General features: G+C 45.3%; 1 protein-coding gene across 2 annotated transcripts in view; it reads left to right on the top strand.

Moving 5' to 3' along the window:
- The window catches only part of Kif6 (kinesin family member 6), a 295,931-nt gene that overhangs the window by 93,695 nt on the left and 182,117 nt on the right, over positions 1 to 20,119 (top strand). For both annotated transcript variants that reach the window (NM_001431181.1, XM_087564678.1), the window contains 3 exon segments: positions 8,791 to 8,997; positions 14,889 to 15,032; positions 15,940 to 16,026. In NM_001431181.1, the coding sequence (NP_001418110.1) occupies positions 8,791 to 8,997; positions 14,889 to 15,032; positions 15,940 to 16,026 (438 nt within the window).

Genomic DNA, 20,119 nt, shown 5'->3' with positions numbered 1-20,119 from the left:
TATTTAGAAAAGCATACTCTGGGCATGTCCATCCAACAGGCTGGGGACCTGGGTGGGAGCAAGCACATGAGGATGGGTGCAAGGCCACCACCATCTTTTGTTTCTTGGTGGGCATGCAGAGAGCAGAAGGCTCTCCGCCCCTTCCAGGATCATATCCTTCTTGCCTCAGCCCCCAAGTGATGGGCCCAGCTGACCCTGGACAAAGACTTCAGAAACCACCAGCCCAAACTGTAATTCTTCCTTTTAGATAATTTTCTCAAGTATCTGACACACAAAAGGATCTGATTTAAGCGAGGATATAAGGAGGAATGGAAGGTATGTAGCCACATTTGATCAGAAGCCAGGAGGAAAATGCCCACATCCACTAGCCAGGGAGAGCAGAAGTCTTCATCAAATATGATGGCTCTCCCAGTCCTAAAGTGTCTACTAGCTGTTTGGTGAGGACCTGTGTTTTCATTTGTAGAAAGAACAAAATTGAGAGAAAAAAAATGAACTTATAGATTATAATGTTGGATCAAAAAATGCTAATGTGTGTACATTTGTGTGATTTGGGGAGATGTATGCTTGTGTATATTTGTGTGCATGTGTATATGTGTGTAGGTGCGCTTGTATTTATATTTGTATGTGCATGGGTGTATGTGTTTTCAAAGCACAGGGAAGGGATTATCCTTGTGGGGTAATAATACTTCATTGGCGATATTCATTGGCAATACGAGGTCTGGATGGGGCTGACTTCAGGGAGTAATACTTAGTGTCCTCTACTAAGGCCTAAGGCTAGACTGAACCCTCGCTGGGGTCTTGGATGCTGCACTCCGCAAGGCTTCCAGGGCAATTACTAAGTCTGCAGTGGCTCTAGCACAGTCAAGGGCTTTAGAGCACTGCACTGGGAAAGGTCTTGGTAAATTGTTACATAGGGCGCCCTTGAAGGAAAAGGAGATATTTAGCCTTAGGAAGCGTGTTGCGTTAGTCCAGAAATATGGATAGGGCAGATGCAGTCACACATGCGTTTTGGAAATGCTACCCTGTGGAGAATAGTTGGTGAGACAGGAAGAGATATAAGAAGGCTAGGCAAGAATGCGCTCACCCAGTAAGAGGTGAGTGGTGATTGGCTAATTGTAGAGAGGAGTTTCAGAGTGCATGGGCTGTCCGCCATGAGACACAAGAAAGGAAAACAGACGTGATTGTCGAGGGGGGGGGGGGGTGTTGTGTTCAATACACAGGCAATCGTAAGCATAGGCTGAGGAGAGATGGTTCGACAGGAGCACACTTGCTGCACGATGACCTGAGCCGGTCCTTCACAGCTTGTGTAAAAGAGCATGTGTGAAGGCATATGGCTCTAATCCCAGTGCTGGGGCGGCAGAGACAGTAGGGCCCCTGGGACTCACAGGTCAGTAAGACTTGCCTAACCAGGGAACTCCAGGTTCAGTGAGAGACCTGTCTCAAAAAATAGTACAGTTTCTTGTTTCATGCTTTAATAAAACACCTGACCAAGCCAACTTGTAAAAGAAAGCATTTAAATGGGCTCACATTTTCAGAAGTCTGGAGCCCATGATGGCAAAGCAAAGGCAAGGTGGCTGTGACAGCTGAGAGAGATAGAGAGAGGGGGAGGGAGAGGAGGGAATGGGGGAGGGAGGGGAAGAGACAGACAGACAGACACCCTGGAGATGGGTTAAATATTTTGAAACCTTGACCCCTCCCCCGAGTCACACAAGGCCATGCCTCCTAATCCTTCCCAAGCAGCTTCACCAATTAGCCAGGAACTCTTTTCACTCAAACTGCCACAGAGAACAATGAAGGAGCAACATTCAAGGTTGACCCCAATACACAAAGATCAGCTTCAGTGCGGAGCCATGCGTCTTGTCCACCCCACCCCCTTTTGATTAAATTTGAGACAGGGCCTCCCATTTACTTAGAGCTTGCTGGGTAGCTTAGGTTGACTGGCCAGTGAGCCCCAAGGACTTTCCTACCTTCACCTCCTGAGTACTGGGATTATTAATGTACACTACCATGCCTGGCTTTTTATGTGGGTGCCAGGGATAAAACTCAGGTCTTAGTGATTACATGGTAAACAAGTTCATTTTAATCGTCAACTTGATAGAACCTAGAATCACCTGGGAATGGGCGTCTCAGTGAGGAATTACCTAAATCAGATTGCCCTATGGACATACCTTTGCAGGTGTGTGCGTGCGTGCGTGTGTGTGTGTGTGTGTGTGTGTGTGTGTGTGTGTGTGTGTGTGTGTGTGTGATTAATTGATATAGGAAGACCTTGCTCACTGTGGGTGACAGCATTATCTCGGGTCCTGAGCAAGCGAGCAGAGAAGCAGTGACGCATGCACACCTTGATCCCTCTTTGTTCTTTTTTTATTATTATTATTATTAACTTGAGTATTTCTTATATACATTTCGAGTGTTATTCCCTTTCCCGGTTTCCGGGCAAACATCCCCCTCCCCCCTCCCCTTCTTTATGGGTGTTCCCCTCCCCACCCTCCCCCCATTGCCGCCCTCCCCCCACCAGTCTAGTTCACTGGGGGTTCAGTCTAAGCAGGACCCAGGGCTTCCCCTTCCACTGGTGCTCTTACTAGGATATTCATTGCTACCTATGAGGTCAGAGTCTAGGGTCAGTCCATATATAGTCTTTAGGTAGTGGCTTTGTCCCTGGAAGCTCTGGTTGCTTGACATTGTTGTACATGTGGGGTCTCGAGCCCCTTCAAGCTCTTCCAGTTCTTTCTCTGATTCCTTCAACGGGGGTCCTATTCTCAGTTCAGTGGTTTGCTGCTGGCATTCGCCTCTGTGTTTGCTGTATTTTGGCTGTGTCTCTCGGGGGAGATCCACATCCGGCTCCTGTCGGCCTGCACTTCTTTGCTTCATCCATCTTGTCTAATTGGGTGGCTGTATATGCATGGGCCACATGTGGGGCAGGCTCTGAATGGGTGTTCCTTCTGTGTCTGTTTTAGTCTTTGCCTCTCTCTTCCCTGCCAAGGGTATTCTTGTTCCCCTTTTAAAGAAGGAGTGAAGCATTCACATTTTGATCATCTGTCTTGAGTTTCATTTGTTCTAGGCATCTAGGGTAATTCGAGCATTTGGGCTAATAGCCACTAATCAATGAGTGCATACCATGTGTGTTTTTCTGTGATTGGGTTACCTCACTCAGGATGATATTTTCCAGTTCCGACCATTTGCCTACGAATTTCATAAAGTCATTGTTTTTGATAGCTGAGTAATATTCCATTGTGTAGATGTACCACATTTTCTGTATCCATTCCTCTGTTGAAGGGCATCTGGGTTCTTTCCAGCTTCTGGCTATCATAAATAAGGCTGCGATGAACATAGTGGAGCACGTGTCTTTTTTATATGTTGGGGCATCTTGTGGGTATATGCCCAAGAGAGGTATAGCTGGATCCTCAGGCAGTTCAATGTCCAATTTTCTGAGGAACCTCTAGACTGATTTCCAGAATGGTTGTACCAGTCTGCAATCCCACCAACAATGGAGGAGTGTTCCTCTTTCTCCGAATCCTCGACAGCATCTGCTGTCACCTGAGTTTTTGATCTTAGCCATTCTCACTGGTGTGAGGTGAAATCTCAGGGTTGTTTTGATTTGCATTTCCCTTATGACTAAAGATGTTGAACATTTCTTTAGGTGTTTCTCAGCCATTCGGCATTCCTCAGCTGTGAATTCTTTGTTTAGCTCTGAACCCCATTTTTTAATAGGGTTATTTGTCTCCCTGCGGTCTAACTTCTTGAGTTCTTTGTATATTTTGGATATAAGGCCTCTATCTGTTGTAGGATTGGTAAAGATCTTTTCCCAATCTGTTGGTTGCCGTTTTGTCCTAACCACAGTGTCCTTTGCCTTACAGAAGCTTTGCAGTTTTATGAGATCCCATTTGATGATTCTTGATCTTAGAGCATAAGCCATTGGTGTTTTGTTCAGGAAATTTTTTCCAGTGCCCATGTGTTCCAGATGCTTCCCTAGTTTTTCTTCTATTAGTTTGAGTGTGTCTGGTTTGATGTGGAGGTCCTTGGTCCACTTGGACTTAAACTTTGTACAGGGTGATAAACGTGGATCGATCTGCATTCTTCTACATGTTGACCTCCAGTTGAACCAGCACCATTTGCTGAAAATGCTATCTTTTTTCCATTTGATGGTTTTGGCTCCTTTGTCAAAAATCAAGTGCCCATAGGTGTGTGGGTTCATTTCTGGGTCTTCAATTCTGTTCTATTGGTCTATCTGTCTGTCTCTGTACCAATACCATGCAGTTTTTATCACTATTGCTCTGTAATACTGCTTGAGTTCAGGGATAGTGATTCCCCCTGAAGTCCTTTTATTGTTGAGGATAGCTTTAGCTATCCTGGGTTTTTTGTTATTCCAGATGAATTTGCAAATTGTTCTGTCTAACTCTTTGAAGAATTGGATTGGTATTTTGATGGGGATTGCATTGAATCTGTAGATCGCTTTTGGTAAAATGGCCATTTTTACTATATTAATCCTGCCAATTCATGAGCATGGGAGATCTTTCCATCTCCTGAGGACTTCTTCAATTTCTTTCCTCAGTGTCTTGAAGTTCTTATTGTACAGATCTTTTACTTGCTTGGTTAAAGTCACACCGAGGTACTTTATATTATTTGGGTCTATTATGAAGGGTGTCGTTTCCCTAATTTCTTTCTCGGCTTGTTTCTCTTTTGTGTAGAGGAAGGCTACTGATTTATTTGAGTTAATTTTATACCCAGCCACTTTGCTGAAGTTGTCTATCAGCTTTAGTAGTTCTCTGGTGGAACTTTTGGGATCACTTAAATATACTATCATATCATCTGCAAAAAGTGATATTTTGACTTCTTCTTTTCCGATCTGTATCCCCTTGACCTCCTTTTGTTGTCTGATTGCTCTTGCTAGAACTTCAAGAACTATATTGAATAAGTAGGGAGAGAGTGGGCAGCCTTGTCTAGTCCCTGATTTTAGTGGGATTGCTTCAAGTTTCTCTCCAGTTGTTCTTGAGTGAGCATGAGTAGCTGCTTCAGGTTTCTACCTGTGACTTCTTTACCACGTGGAACGGTAAGCGGAAGGAAGCCCTCTCTCCCCTGTTGCTTTCTGTCCCGGGTGTCTGTCATAGCCACAGAAATGGAACCAGATCGTGTGGCCGATACTTACCGCACTAAGCCACCACCCCAGCCCTGCCCACTTCCTTTGCTGAGCATGTCTCTTCCTCACCTCATGGCCTCCTCACACACACCTGGGCTCTCCTGTCTGATGAGATTGCAAGTTCTTGAGCTCCTAGGCCAGGTCTTATTTTCCTTCATCTGCCGCACCAACTAACACAGCTATCTAAAAAGACTGACACGAAACACAAAAGCTCTCTTCGTGCAGATGATTAATCATCACGAGGATTTTTCCAAAGGCACCGGAAATTGCCAAGAACACATTTGCTTAAAACATGTGCTCAGTTTTGAATTGAATCTGCCTAAATGGCGCCATCTGTTCTCAGGCAATTTCAGAAACATTCAAATACTTTTTTTTTTTTGGTTCTTTGTTTTATTTTGTATTTTACCTTTAAAAGGACAGGGAACTGGCATGCCCATGAGGCATAGAGACTTCCCTGACTAAACACAGAGCAGACGTGGGCACATTGAATGAACAGACCACATAAAGAGCATTGTCTGAGGTCTAAGGAAATTTTTATCTAAGAGGACACCAACAGCTACGTCACAGAGAAAGCACTTACGAGACAGAGCTCGAGGCATGGATTCCTACAGTATATTCCCATGGTATATTACTGTGCTTAATTGCAGACGCCAGAATGCTCTGATTCTTGTGAATCTTGAATTCCTTTGAAATGGGCACACAACTTCCAAAACTCACGAAAGGGTCAGGCTTAGTGCTGTTTTAGCATCAGTGGCTTGGAAGGGAGGAGCAGTTGTCGGAGACTAGGTTGTGCGAGCCCAGCATCACCTGACAATTGATTTTCAGTTCCGTCCACAGAACGCATTGTCTCATGAAAGCACCAATGGCGTGAAACCTGTGTTTAAGTTCCACAAATAACTCCCAGCCACTTCCAGAACACCTCCAGTCAGGTTCTATATTTAAGTTTGTGGTTTCACATGCAGCTGTTTACTGACCCACTTCAGAGGGGGAGCCAGAAACAGACAGACCAACAGACAGACAGACAGAAAGAGAGAGCTTGCACGCTGCCTAGATTGGGTTTTGTTATTGTGGCAACAAATGATGGGCCACATTCTCATCCTATTTAACTTGTTCACTGCATCGTAATCTCCAAACTATTGCCAGCATTTTGACATCTGTGTGTCTCACTAGCTGGTATGAATCAGCCATGGTGTGTATCATGAATTTATATTGACAGAAAGAATTTCTGATTTACAACACATCAGCCTGTGCTTCTCCATCCGTGGGCACGTGTGTCCACGCTGAAATCCTTTGGCCCAGAGCCAAATGGCTGTGAATTTGTTCGCATGAGTGTTTGTGCAGAACACTCTGGTTTTATTGACCCAGAGCTTGCTTTTCCCAGATCATATTTATTCCTCAGAGAAAATGTAACCCACAGTAGTATAGAGACTGGCATGGCCAGTGACTGCTGATGTTTTCACTTTTCAGAATTTGCTTCTGATTATTTATGATGTGATGATGATGGTGGTGGTGGTGGTGGTGATGGTGGTGGTGGTGGTGGTGGTGGTGGTGATGATGGTGGTGGTGGTGATGATGGTGGTGGTGGTGGTGGTGGTGGTGGACAGCATTAATCCAGTTGTTTCCTCTACCACTCTCTCTTACCATTCACTCTGTATCATACATCTCTCTTACCATTCTGGTACTCTACACGGCCATCCACCACAGTGACCCTTTACACTCTTCCGACAGCATCCCTAGCCATTTCAACTCTTCCACATCCTTGCCACGGAACACGTCCAGAGGCCTCAGACCCACAAGTCAGGCTTACGTATCAACATTCCCACTTCTCAGGACCAACTTTCTATCTCAGTTTCTCTTCCTGTTGCTGTGATAAAATATTTACCAAAAGCCACGTGGGGGGAGAACAAGGTTACTCTAGAGCACAGTTCTAGGCTCGGCCCAGGGTGGCAGGGGAATCATGGGAGTGGGAGCTCGAGACTGCTACTCACATTGCATCCCTGATGAGGAAACGGGAGTGGAGGTGAATGCATGCTTGTTGATGCTTGGCTTCCACAGCCCAGCGTCCCCTGCCCAGAGGATTCCACATAGCCATGTCCAGGTGCTAGACTCTTTCAAGGTGACAGTGCACGCTACCACAAGTCTATTGCTGGTAGAGCATGAGTCCCTTCGTTGCCCTTTGTCTCCCATCCTTACAGGAGGCCACCACTATTAATAATGGTCCATAATTTCCCATGACAATGGTGTAACCTCAGAAGTTCGTGTTGCAGTTGTGGTTGAAGGAAAGCCCTGCCACAGCGTCCATTTCGTTCTCAATGTTAACTCAGCCTTCTGTTCTACAAATGTATCATCCTTTGTGACAATCTTTTCTGAAGGCTACAACCTTCTGGCTTGTCCCAGAATATTATCTCCCTTGTCACAGATGTCCTTACTGTATAGCTGGCTCCACACTCCTGTTACCTTGAAGGCACTGGTACTACCGTTCTAATTTATGTACACCTTCCCATGGCTGCTCTCTAAAAACTAGTGTTTAACCGCCACGTCATGGGGATTTTGCATTTGCATTATTGTAGCATATTGTGAAATTTCTTCCAAAAATATTCTTAATTCGTATTCCCATCAGTAGTATGTGAAATTTTTCATAGCCGCGTGTCTCCACCCTCCACCACAACTTATTTCCTTAGCCTTTCTTTTTGTAATTGTTCAGCCTGATGGGCGTGGAATAATTCATCTTTATAGTTCTAAGGTCTGCAGACACTATTTATAAATTTATAAGCAGTTTTTCAAGTGCTCCTTAAGTATTTTTCTGATTTTTTTGAGTTATCTAGTCATCTCCCATTCTCATTTTCCCGAGTTTTCTGCTTGTTGATATTTTAAAGTATCGATTACTACTTTACAGAAACTTACTTGTCTTGATGTCAGAGCTGTGCTGTTACATGTAAGCATTTAGTCCACTTCAGTATTTACTTACATTAGAACTAATTGATTTCACGTTTTGATCTTGCAAACCCAGTAAACTTCATCTATCCTTTTCCTCCTGTGTGTGTACATGTGTATTTTGTGTATGTGTGTATATATGTGTGTTATAGTATGTGTGTGTGTGTATATATATATATATATATATAGTGTGTGTGTGTGTGTGTGTGTGTGTGTGTGTGTGTGTTACTGTGCGTATGCATTTGGAGGCCAGAGGTTGACACTGGGTGCCTTCCTCAGTCCTCTCTACCTGCCACTGATGAGTTAAACTCTTTGGCCAGTGAGCTCCTTGAAGTAGACCTGTCTTTGCTCCACACCCAGCCCATGCTAGGGTCACAGACATACACAGCCACGCCATTCATTTTCACAAGGACTCTGGAAATCAAAGCTCAGATCTTGTGCTTGCATTGCAGGGACTAAACCAGGTGAACCACTTCCCTATGCTCAAAAGATTCCATATTTATTCCAGTAGGGTGCCTTTGTTACCTTCTGAATCTATCTGCATTTTTCTACCAGTTATCCAGCAGGCAAGAACACACTGAAAAGAACAGAGTTTGACGATCTTACCCATAAGTCTTGGCTTCATGGGACTGCCATGCTTCTAGAAATGTAGTTTGCATCCTTCTATATCCTCTAACAGTTCTCACCAATCACTTACCATACATTTCGTAACTCTGTTTTAGACTCCCATGAATCAAGCTTCAACCAGATCACACTGTATTTTCACTGTGCACTTGAGCAGCAAGGAGCCAGGATCTGCCACTGTCCGACATGCTAAGCTTCATCTGGTTGATCTGGCAGGGTCAGAGCGTGTCTCGAAGACTGGAGTTGGAGGCCTGCTTCTGACAGAAGCCAAATACATCAACTTGTCCCTACACTACCTGGAGCAGGTGAGCTGGGTGGAGCGAGGTCAGTTGTACCTCCCTGTGCTGCCTGTACTACATGGCAGACGGTCTAGTTTTGTTATGTTTCATAATTATTGGGAAGTATGCATAGCAACATTTATCCTTTTATAGTTTTTGTTTTCAATTGTGTGTGTATGCACATGCATACAAGTTCAGAAGAGGGCATCAGATTCCTCAGAGCCTGAGTTATAGCTGGTTGTGAACTGCCCGATACAGATGCTTGGACCTGAACTCTGGTCCTCTGCAGGAGTGGTGCATGCTCTGAACAGCTGAGCCATCTCTTCAGTCCCAATTTTGATCATTGTTTTAAGTGAAGAGTTCAGCGCCATGAAGTACATTGCCAAATAATGGGCCACCACAGTAATTATCCTTTCCTAGAAATTGCCCTAATTCCAACCAGATATAAGAGCGCCCCTTGTATCTTTTATCGTTGGCCTCTGGTAGCCTGTGCTTTTTGTCTCTGTGGCTTTGCCTCTTCCGGATGCCACAGGTGGAGTCCTTCCATGTGTGTCCTTTGGTAGAGAACCATGATTCCACAGTTCATCCACATGGTAGCATATATCACAACTTCATTCCTCTTCCAGGCTCGATTACATGCATGGCCCCTCATTCTGTTTATCCGTTGATGGATTCAGAGTCCGTGGGCTGTGGCATCTGTGCAGTGGCTTTTATAAGCAGCCCTCCCATGCACATCCGCGTATGTAGTCGTGCTTCGTAGACACCATTTCATTTTAACCCCACAACACCCTCTGCTGGAAGTGTTAACGTCTTCATTTCACAGATTGCAAACATTTCTCTTCTCAAGCTGACTAGTAACAGTGAAGAATAGAGCTGAGCTTTCATCGGGCCCAGCACTGGTGACGTATTGTCTGCCTTGTAAAATTAATACTGGACATGAGTACAGGTTACAAGCTCTCAGTTTGTCTTTGTTTTCCCAGCTCGGAGATCACCTCTGAGAACCTAGCTATGGCGGTCCTCTCACCCTTGTCTTGTCTTGAGACACCACTACTCCATCCTGACTGCCACCCAACCCATAGAAGAGCACTAACTGCTCTGTTTGTCACTTTTGAATTCGACTCTGTGAGCAAAGAGAACACACCCAAATTTAGCTAGATAAGATTTCTGTCCTAAGTATTCATCTGTGAAAATGAATGGGCTACATGGGGGGTTCCTGTGTTACCTTCTCGTTCTTGAACATTGAATCTAAAAGATTTTATCAAAACAACAATAGAAAGGCCCTTTTCTTTAATGCCTAAGGAACCCCAAGACCAGTATCTTGATGCCTGTGAACATTCCCAGGCTGAAGTGGCCATGCCAGGGCCACCCACCTGAATAGGGTGATATGTTTAGGTTTATCTACGAGCCCCCCCCCCCCAGGAACATAGCACCTTAGGTGAGGGCCTGCAGGCCTGGGCCATTTTAGTGCTTTTGAGAAGAATCATCAGTCCTAAGGTCTTTCTTGCTTAAAAATTCCACACGACTTTTACTAATGTGGCTTTTTTGCTTACTAGGACATTTACCAGAACAATGATATATGCTCATAATGGGCTGTGTTCAAATTGCCTTATTCCAAAGCAACGTGTCTCTTTGCTCAGATGGCGGCATGGTTTTAATTCCCATTGTGTCCATCTGTTCACACAAAATTACATTCTTCAGCTGAATCAAACTTTCTATGAATTGTAATCACTCAGAAACATTCTGTTCCACACCCCATTCTGTCCTTCCTTCCACATAATCTCCTCAAACTCCTGACTACTCTTAAAACTGGTCCACATCTCTTCAATTTAAAATCCCTGTGAACATTCATAACGCCGATGTGGCCCTTGTTTTTCTGTTAATTGCTTATCTAACAAATATTGGCAATGTTCAATAAGGTCAGCTTTAATTGTGAGCTTGACAGAGCCTGCAAGCACCTGGGAAGAAAGGATCAATGAAGGATTGTCTATATGGGTTGTCTCATGCCTGTTGGTCATTGTCGTAATTTCATTGATCTGGGAAGACCTAGCCCATTGTGAGTGGCACCATTCCTAGGTGTTGAACTATATGAGAGAGGAGAAATCAAGCTGAGTACAAGCAAGCAAGCATGCATTCATTTCTATTCTTGACTGTGGGCGTTAAGTGACTAGCTATTTGAAGTTTCTGCCTGATATCTCCCCAGTGACAGACCATAATCTGGAATTATAAACTAAAATAAATAAACCCTTTTCTCTCCTGAGTTGCTTTGTTTTGGGATATTTTTGTCATAGCAACTGAAATGAGGATAGGGCAGATCTACAATTTGTTGAGGGTCCTAGAGCAGCCCTACCACAAAGGGCTCCTTTCTGAAGCAGGGGCTTGACTAGGCTGTCATATGTACATAGATGCACCTCAGGTAGGAGCTATGACAAGCAAGGAAAGGGGTGGATGAGGAGAGATTGACAGAGACCAAGGAAGTAAGAGTTAACGAATGGAATGAAGAATGAGTGGGAGGGAGCAAGGCAAGAAGGGTGGGGTAGAGCAGGTCAGGTCCTGGGAGCTATGAGCCCATCAGGCCAGCGGATCGGTCACTCCCGCTAAATGGCATTCATGTGTCATTAGCCCTCAGCCCTTCCATTTCCTTTCCACCCACTGCATTGGGACAGCTGGTAACTATTTTCTCTGAAATCCAAGTGCCTTTGCAGGCAAGGAAACTGGACTGTGGGAAGCTGCAGGGATGGCCATGGATCTGCAGGGTTTAGCAAGGCCGGGAAGAGCTGCTGGTGAGTGGGTGGGAGGGCAGAAGAGAATTACATTCTGAGAGAAATAGTGAGAGAACCAAATCAGTGAAGAACAGTGAGGAGAGCGGGGAGATACTTAGTGAGATCACATAACTCGTGGACGTTTATGGTCACATTATTACTATGTGTGTTTTACTATGTGGCTGAAGAGACGGGAGTACAAAACAACTTAGTGTAGTTTGCTCACACACCTCCTCCACTGGAAGCTGTGGGTTACACTGGGCAGTGATGTAGATGCCTGCCCAAGAACAAGCTGTGCATCATGGAACCAGAAAAACAATGAAGCAGAAGAACCTGTTCTCTTGCCTTCTGTATCTTTGACAAGCACTGTGATCAAAGGCAACTTAGGGAAGAAAAGGTTTGTCTCTACTCCCAGGTTACAATTTATCACTGCAGGAACTCAATGTAGGAGCTCAAGCAGGAATTTGAAGCAGAAAAGATGAAGAAACTCTGCTGGCTCACTCACTGACCTGTGCTTAGATGGCTTTCTTATACAGCTCAGGAGTACCTGCCTAGGGTATGGTGCTGCCCACAGTGGGCTCCTACATCAATTAGCAATTACCCCTCTCTCAGATAAGTGCACAGGTCAGTCTGATCTGGAAAAGCCCTGAGCTGAGGATCTCTTCTCGTGTGACTGTAGATTCTGTCAGGTTGACACCTAAAGATAACTAGGACAGAACACCTATAGACACAGTAGTAGGTTCTTCATAAGTGGTGATATAATTATCACCATATTGATCTCTCCATTTCAATATGAAAGACAGAGGAGCTAGTCTGCTCAGCTTGCATTAATTAGCTGGCATTGGTTTAGAAATTTATTACAGAATTCTAGTTGTCCTGCTGATTATATCTGAGAGGACTCACACCTGCTAGATCTCAGCCAGCCTGGGTTTACCGACTCTATAGTTTTAAGTGATTAATATTCAGTTTGCCAGAATATTGTTGGTTTTGGAATTCTCTTTATGTATGCAGCACTTTTTCCAAAGAGTTTCCTCAAAAAACACTTTAAGCCACAATAACAGGGTACTCCTTGGCCCCAAAGCCTGAGTTCGTATGAGGAGAAGGAAAGAGAACATGTGTCCTTGTGCTAACTGTAAACCTCAGCTAGTGACCTGGGAGTGAACTGAGGCCTCCATCAGCCCAAACAGCAAGTGAGAAACCACTGGGAACCAGTGTTAGCTCCTCGCCCCTTCAGAAATCAAACGGGCTTGCAGTCAGCTAGTTCCATAGCACACGTGGGCTCTGGCTTGGTGTCGGCCTTGTTGCCTTCAGGAGTGAGGCTGCTGGGCCAGGGCCAGTCATAACTGCTTCCATTGTTTATCAGTTTCTAAAGGATAGCTTTCTGTGCTCCTCTGTGCTCTTTAAAAGAAAATCTTCTTGGAAGCTATAGAGATGGCTCAGTGGTTAACAGCACTTGCTGCTCTTGAAAAAGACCAGAGTTCAGTTTCTAGCACCCATGTCTGGTAGCTCACAACTGACTGTGCATACAGCTCCAGTGGGTATGGTGCCCTCTTCTGGCTTCTATGGGTAGCCGCTCAAATTCACAGAAGTGCAAGAAAGACACACACGTGTGCATGAACATGTGGGTGCATGTGTGCGCGTGTGTGTACACACACATAAATAAATAAATAAATAAATAAATAAATAAATAAATAAATGTAAAAAATACTTTTACAAATAAGAAAAAAAGCAAACCTCTTAATCCATTGAGTAGCTGAACTGACACCAGGCACAGTTTCTAGGCCCTACTGGACATCTTTTCTATCATTCTCCATCCTGCTGCCTTGGAACATCTCACTGAAACAGAAGCCTACCATTTTGCTGGGCTAGGCCGGCTTGTAAGTGAGTTTCTGGGACCCACCCATCTCTATGTCCATCAGTATTGGGGTCACTGGCATGTACATCCACACACAGCCTTTGACATGGGTGCTGGAGATTTGAACGCATGCCTTCATGCTTGCACAGCAAGCACTCGTTCACACAGAGTCATCTCTTCAGCCCTCACTATTGACCTTTACAGCCTTCCTCCAAGACAGCCAGGCATCCTAGTCCCGTATTTACAAGGAAATCACAGAAGCTAAAACACCTTTGTGATTTTTCCTAAACCATACAAGCGGGAAAGCTGAATTCTGTCTCTAAATCTTGGCTTCTTTCTTCTAGCACAAATAGCCTCATTTTCTCCTATTTTAAGAGCACAATCCCACTCTGATGCTTAATTCTTTCCTCTAACAATTTTAGATCCCTTCCTGGAGTGGATATTGGGATGTCCATTCTGGTGGGGAGCACCCCGAGCCCATCCCAGTTCTCGAATTAGATCCGTATTGGCCAAAGCAAACTAGAGCCTTCCTTTCTGCTACAGCGATCAAGCCATGGGTCATCTAGGGACCAAGATGCTTGTCGGAGAAGCTCAGGATAAGAGGAAAGGAGTCTGTTCTCATCTAACTTATGAAGAAAGACGTATATAACATCAAGGTGTTGGCAGCCATCCTGTGGCTGCAAGGAGGCTGATCTCTACCACACAGAAGACAAAATAGAGACAGGAGCGTAAACACACTAACCTTCGGGTCATTTGTAACCTAGAGCTTTCCCTTTCCATCCCTCCTGACAGAGCCCAGCATCACTTAATTTTCCACAACTTGCAGCCAAAAGTGAGTTCATCAATTTCTAATTTAATATCACTAGGAAGGTTTATTTAAGCATAACCTCTCTATTACCCACACCAGTGTTCCCTAAAACAATAATGAATATTAGAATTCATCTTATGAAGGAGATTCAAAGAGGGGGGGGATAGTAAGATGCTCAACGTGACATTGAGCATCCACACTGCTTACTCTTCATGCAGCTGCCTTAGGGTCCTGGAGCAGGAGTCACAGCCAGGTGTGAGCCACCACGCCATTGCTGGCCGTCAAACTCACGTCCTCTGGAAGAAAAGCCAGTGCTCTTAACCACTGAGCCATCTCTCCAGCCCTATTTTTGCCATTTTTGTATTGAAAACTCTTGTTAAAGATGACTGTTCTATGCCCAAGTGCTGGGTGTCTTTTGTATTCTCACTGTTGAAAGTCCACCGTCAGATGTGCCCTCCCATATGGCTAACACCATCTTCTGTCCACCTTCCCACAGGTCATCATTGCCCTTTCGGAAAAACACCGTACACATATCCCTTACAGGAACTCCATGATGACCAGCGTGCTCAGAGACAGCCTGGGAGGGAACTGCATGACCACTATGATTGCAACTCTGTCTTTAGAGAAGAGGAACATCGATGTACGCAGCCCTTCTCCCTGGGACTCCTAGTCTGTGTTTCTCCTGCTGGGTGGTGAGGTGGAGGTGGGGCTCTGGGTGTGTCTGCACCTCCTGAGCAGGGCTGACATATACCTCAGAGTAAACCCACCACAGGGCTCACAGCGTTGGGTTCTTAGATGGTGTCATAATTAACCCATGTGAGAACCGGCCTCCGATGAGTGGCTTGAAGAATCCGTGTATGCCAATCTTAGAACGTCTGATGGTAGAAACGAGAGAAGAAAGTCTTCACTGCCCTTGCTCAGCTTTGCCTGACTGGTGAGGTCTGGGTAGCTCCAAGCTATCCTGAGATCTGGTCCTAGACTCTCTCAGACGGTGGCACCCAGGATGCTGTGCCAGGGGCTGCCCTGGGTGGCTATGGAGTCAGATGGGGTCTTGAAAGAGTCAGCTTAACAGTTTGGGTATAGACACTCCCCCAGGGAGGAAAACAAGGAGAAGGGCATCTCCTACAACAGTGCCGAGCATTCAAGGTGAATGCAGTGAAACCCTTCCTTTGCTTTATTACTAATACCTACTGTGTGGTCTCGCAGGCTTGCGGATCACGGTCCCTGCTATGGTTAGGACTTTAATGTGAGGTCCAGCTTTAACAGAGCCAAACACGTACCAGTTGCCTCTCAGGATGCCAGGATTGCCTATAATTTGGGCATTTGTCATTTTCCTAAGCCAACCCCATTATAAAAATGTAGAAAATAGTGTTCCAGGGCCAATTCTCCCTCATTTTGAGGTATTGTTAGTTAACATGTGTTGTCCCAGACATCTTACTCTTTAGGTAATGTTTTCTGATCATGTAACTTAAGTTTTATCTGGAGAGAAAGGCCCCTCTGTGCTGTCATATTTGAAAAGCTGTTTGTGGTCTGTTTGTTTTCTCCAGGAGTCTATCTCCACCTGCAGATTTGCTCAGCGCGTGGCCCTAATCAAAAATGAAGCCATCCTCAATGAAGAGATTGATCCCAGACTGGTAAGCAAATGCCTGATTTCTGCTTCGGGGGTTTACGTCTCTCAAGCTGTCCTTAAACTTCATTTGCTGGTGCAATGACCTCAAACTTCTGATCTCCTGCCATCTGATTGCAGGAACTGCAGGCATGGCCCACGGAAGTTGTGTGGTGCTGACATAGAACCCAGGGCTTTGAGCGTGCCTGGCAAGCACATTTACACACGGGGCTGCATCCCCAGCCCCAATAAGAAACTTAAAAGTTTAATCAAGATTAAATAAGCATATATACTTAACAGCTATTATATATGACTTGCTGAAACTGGTTGTGGGGCATGGCTCTGTACTAATCTGTGTCCTAGGTACTGGTGTGCATCCGCTGAAGTAATTCTCGGCAACCTTATGATGAGTGTTCAGTCTGTCTCCATGGAGAGCAAAACTGAGGCACAAGGGTGTGAAATAAGTTTCTCATAGTCCTAGTGAGAGCAGGTGCAGCCCAGAGAGCCAGGCTCAAGAATATCTGCTTCATGATATAGTGTGAGTAGTCTTAAAGACACACCCATAGGTTGGTGTGCAATGGCTCAGTACTACAGTGGGAAAATGTAACTAAATTTACACTCAGGCCTTAACCTTTCACAAAATATGTCTTCCTTTTAGACCGAGAATCATCTTTCACACATCTCATAAAGAGAAAGTTACTGAGTTGAAATATTTGGTCCCAGCATCCTGTACCTTATTCTACAGTTTCCTAAAGATTAACTGTAGTTTGACTCCTGGAGAAATTACCTGTTTTCATAGTTTTATAAAAATAACTCCTGCTTCAAAGCAACTTTTAATGCAAAGAAATCACAGATAACATAATTCAGTTTTTCACCCTGAAAAGAATCTTTTCCTTTGCATTTTATAAGTTCTCTGCAAGGGATAGGCAACCCTGGGTCAACTCAGGTTGGCATCCAAACTCTGATTAAATGTCTCAGATTTGTCAAATTCCATGATTACGATTGCATATGTTTGAGTCACTCAGCTCTTCTCATTCCTCTAGAAAATAAGCTCATGTGGCCTTGCAATGTGTAGAGTCTAAAACTGTGAAATCTCACCAACTTCATTTTCAAATTTCTCAGAGACGAATATTATCACTGATCACTGCCGTGTTCTGAATTCCTTCTTCTCAATTATCTGCCCCCGCCATCCTCGCTCCACTGAAGGACAGAGGCAAAGGCAGGGAAAAGAATAGTGGGGCTTTCTGTGTTGCCCTGCTAGCCTCAGGGAGCCTCATCTGCCCTGATGGAGAACTCAGTGGGTGAAGCAGAAACTTCCCTGCACCCACCTTGGTCAGATCTCAGCATCACACAGAGTCCTGGGCAAGGGAACAGAACACAAAATCATAGTCAAGAGGAATTGCACTCTTAAAGATCCCTGTCCCTCCTGCATCCCAAGGTCATCACTAGGGCTATGCCAATCCTCCTGAATCCCTAGAGAATCACTGTGGCTGTACCTGTCCCTCCTGCATCCCAAGGTCATCACTAGGGCTATGCCAGTCCCCCTGCATCCCTAAAGAATCATTGTGGCTGTACCTGTCCCTTCTGCATCCCAAGGTCATCACTAGGGTTGTCCCAGACCCTCTACATCCCTAGAGAATCATTGTGGCTGTATCTGTCCTTCCTGCATCCAAAGAGCATTGCTGGGCAGAATGAGAACAGTCCTATTATCTGGAAGACAAGAATTAGTTCCCAATTTATGGAAAGCAGACATATTAGACACTGGAGGCATTTCTTTACTTTCTCTACATTTTGCTGGAAAGACTTCTTTGATGGATCTGAAGGAAGAGGGCACCAGTGTGTGTTTGATGTAGGTCTGTGAGAGATTGAAAGCAAAGAGATCAGGAGCAAAAAGCTAATAGCTGATAATTGAAGCAACTGCCGGGTTTCTTCCTAGTGCTGACTGACATGGTAACTGCCAAGTGTGGCTGGCTAGTCTCTGTAATAATGGCACCTAAAGCCACACACTGGTGTTTGTCATTTTAAAGTGTGAAGCTTGCATGAAATACAAGGGACAATCAAAACTTTGTCCTAGCGGACAGGAGAGATGGCTTAGCAGTTAAGAGCATTCACTGATGTTGCAAAAAATCCAAGTTCAGTTTCTAGCACCCATGTCAAATGACTCCCAACTTTGCCTGCTGACAGAAACAGTGCCCCAGGTATCCTCCAGCATGGCCACCTGCACTCACCTGCACCTGCACTCACCTGCACCTGCACTCACCTGCACCTGCACTCACCTGCACCTGCACTCACCTGCACCTGCACTCACCTGCACCTGCACTCACCTGCACCTGCACTCACTTGCACCTGCCAGAACATGCACCTGTATGCACCTGCACCTGTACTCACATGCACCTGTACTCACATGCACCTGCACTCACATGCACCTGTACTCATCTGCACTTGCTCTCACCTGCACCTGCACTCACTTGCACCTGCCAGAACATGCACCTGTACGCACCTGCACCTGTTCTTACCTGCACCTACTCTCATATCCACCTGTACTCGCCTGCACCTGTACTCACATGCACCTGCACTCACATGCACCTGTACTCATCTGCACCTGCTCTCACCTGCACCTGCACTCACCTGCACCTGCCAGAACCTGCATCTGCCCTCACAAGACACAATTTCTAAAATAATAAAATTAATCTTTTAAAAACAAGTGTTCTAAAAACCACCCAAGATACAGCCTGGTTGGGATTTCCTGTGTCTTGCTCTCAGATGTTAATGGCATGTAGGATACCAAGCCTACATAATCAGAGTCACCAAATGCTAGCCCTTCAGAGTGATGGGGTTATGAAAGGAATAGGAGCTGGGCAGATTCTGAGATGACTGGATATGGGCCAGGATCTTCCCAGATGCCTCTTAAGTCCACAGGCAACCTGTGCAAGGCATGGCTTCAGTAATCTCCATGTGTGAAAAACAGAAATTTCTATTCAACAAAATACAAAATAATCCATAGTCCTTTTGGCTTAGAAATATAGAACTGGTAGATGGCTGGTTTGGTAACGTGCTCAGTATGCAAGCATGAGGACCTGCGTCTGATCCCCAGAACCCACATAGAAAGCTGCAGTGATAGCAGCACACTGCAATGCCTGTTTTGGGGAGGCAGGGATATGGTGATCCCTAGGACATGTGCACCCCACACACACCCACAGGCACAACGACGTACAATCTATAGCATCTGTCTCAATCTAGGAGAGGAAGTAACATGAGCCAGTCGGTCTTATCCAAGGAGTTCTGGTCTAATGGCTCGAGGGTTTCTGACAGTCAAACCTATGACACTCTGTGCATGTAAATGAAATGCCTGGAGCATGTGTCCAAATACGATTGTAATTTGGAGGAACTGTTGGTCCTGTGGATGTAGCCAAGGCAGCCTGAAACTCACCTGTGTGGGGCGCTGTGAGCATCTTCAAAACATGTTAGCAGAGAGCTAGAGGAACTGGGGCTGCAACTGTCCTTAACGTGGGCAAGCAGTGCTAGCAAGGGATGGAGGTCAAGGGCTCAGGACCATTGCTCCTGGGATGTCTGCTTCCCTTCTTAACATAACGCCACAAAGAGGGAAGCAGACAAATAAATCTATTCCTTGACATGGAGACAGCAGGGCAGCTGTCTACGACATGGCAGACTCCCATAGGGCAGATGGTACTGTCTTAAACTACTTAGCGTGTGTGTGTGTGTGTGTGTGTGTACGTGCATACAGGTCTCTTGTGGAGGCCCGAACAAAGCATCAGACAAAGCATCAGATCCCTTAGAGCTGAATTGTAGGCAGTTGTGAACCTATCCAGGATGCCATGGGAATTGAACTCAGGTCCTCAGAAAGAGACCCTCCCTGGGCCAGCTCTCCAGTCCCGCAACTAGTATTTTCTTGAGAATTAGAAAGCCTTACCCCTCTTTCACATAGGTCTGAATTTCATATATACAAAACCCCCTTGGTTTAAGCAAACTCAAGGTTGTCTGTCTGTTGTTAAGTTTTATTTGAAAGAAAGTCTCACTCTGCAGCCCTGGCTGCCCTGGAACTCATTCTGTAGATCAGGCTGGCCTTGAACTCAAAGACAGCCCCCTGCCTCCACCTCCTG

The sequence above is a fragment of the Rattus norvegicus genome, chromosome 9 (assembly GCF_021556685.1).
Source record: "Rattus norvegicus strain SHRSP/BbbUtx chromosome 9, alternate assembly SHRSP_T2T, whole genome shotgun sequence".
Classification (NCBI taxonomy): Eukaryota; Metazoa; Chordata; class Mammalia; order Rodentia; family Muridae; genus Rattus; species Rattus norvegicus.
Note: the sequence above shows the minus strand (reverse complement) of the source record. Positions and strands in the feature narration are given on the sequence as shown.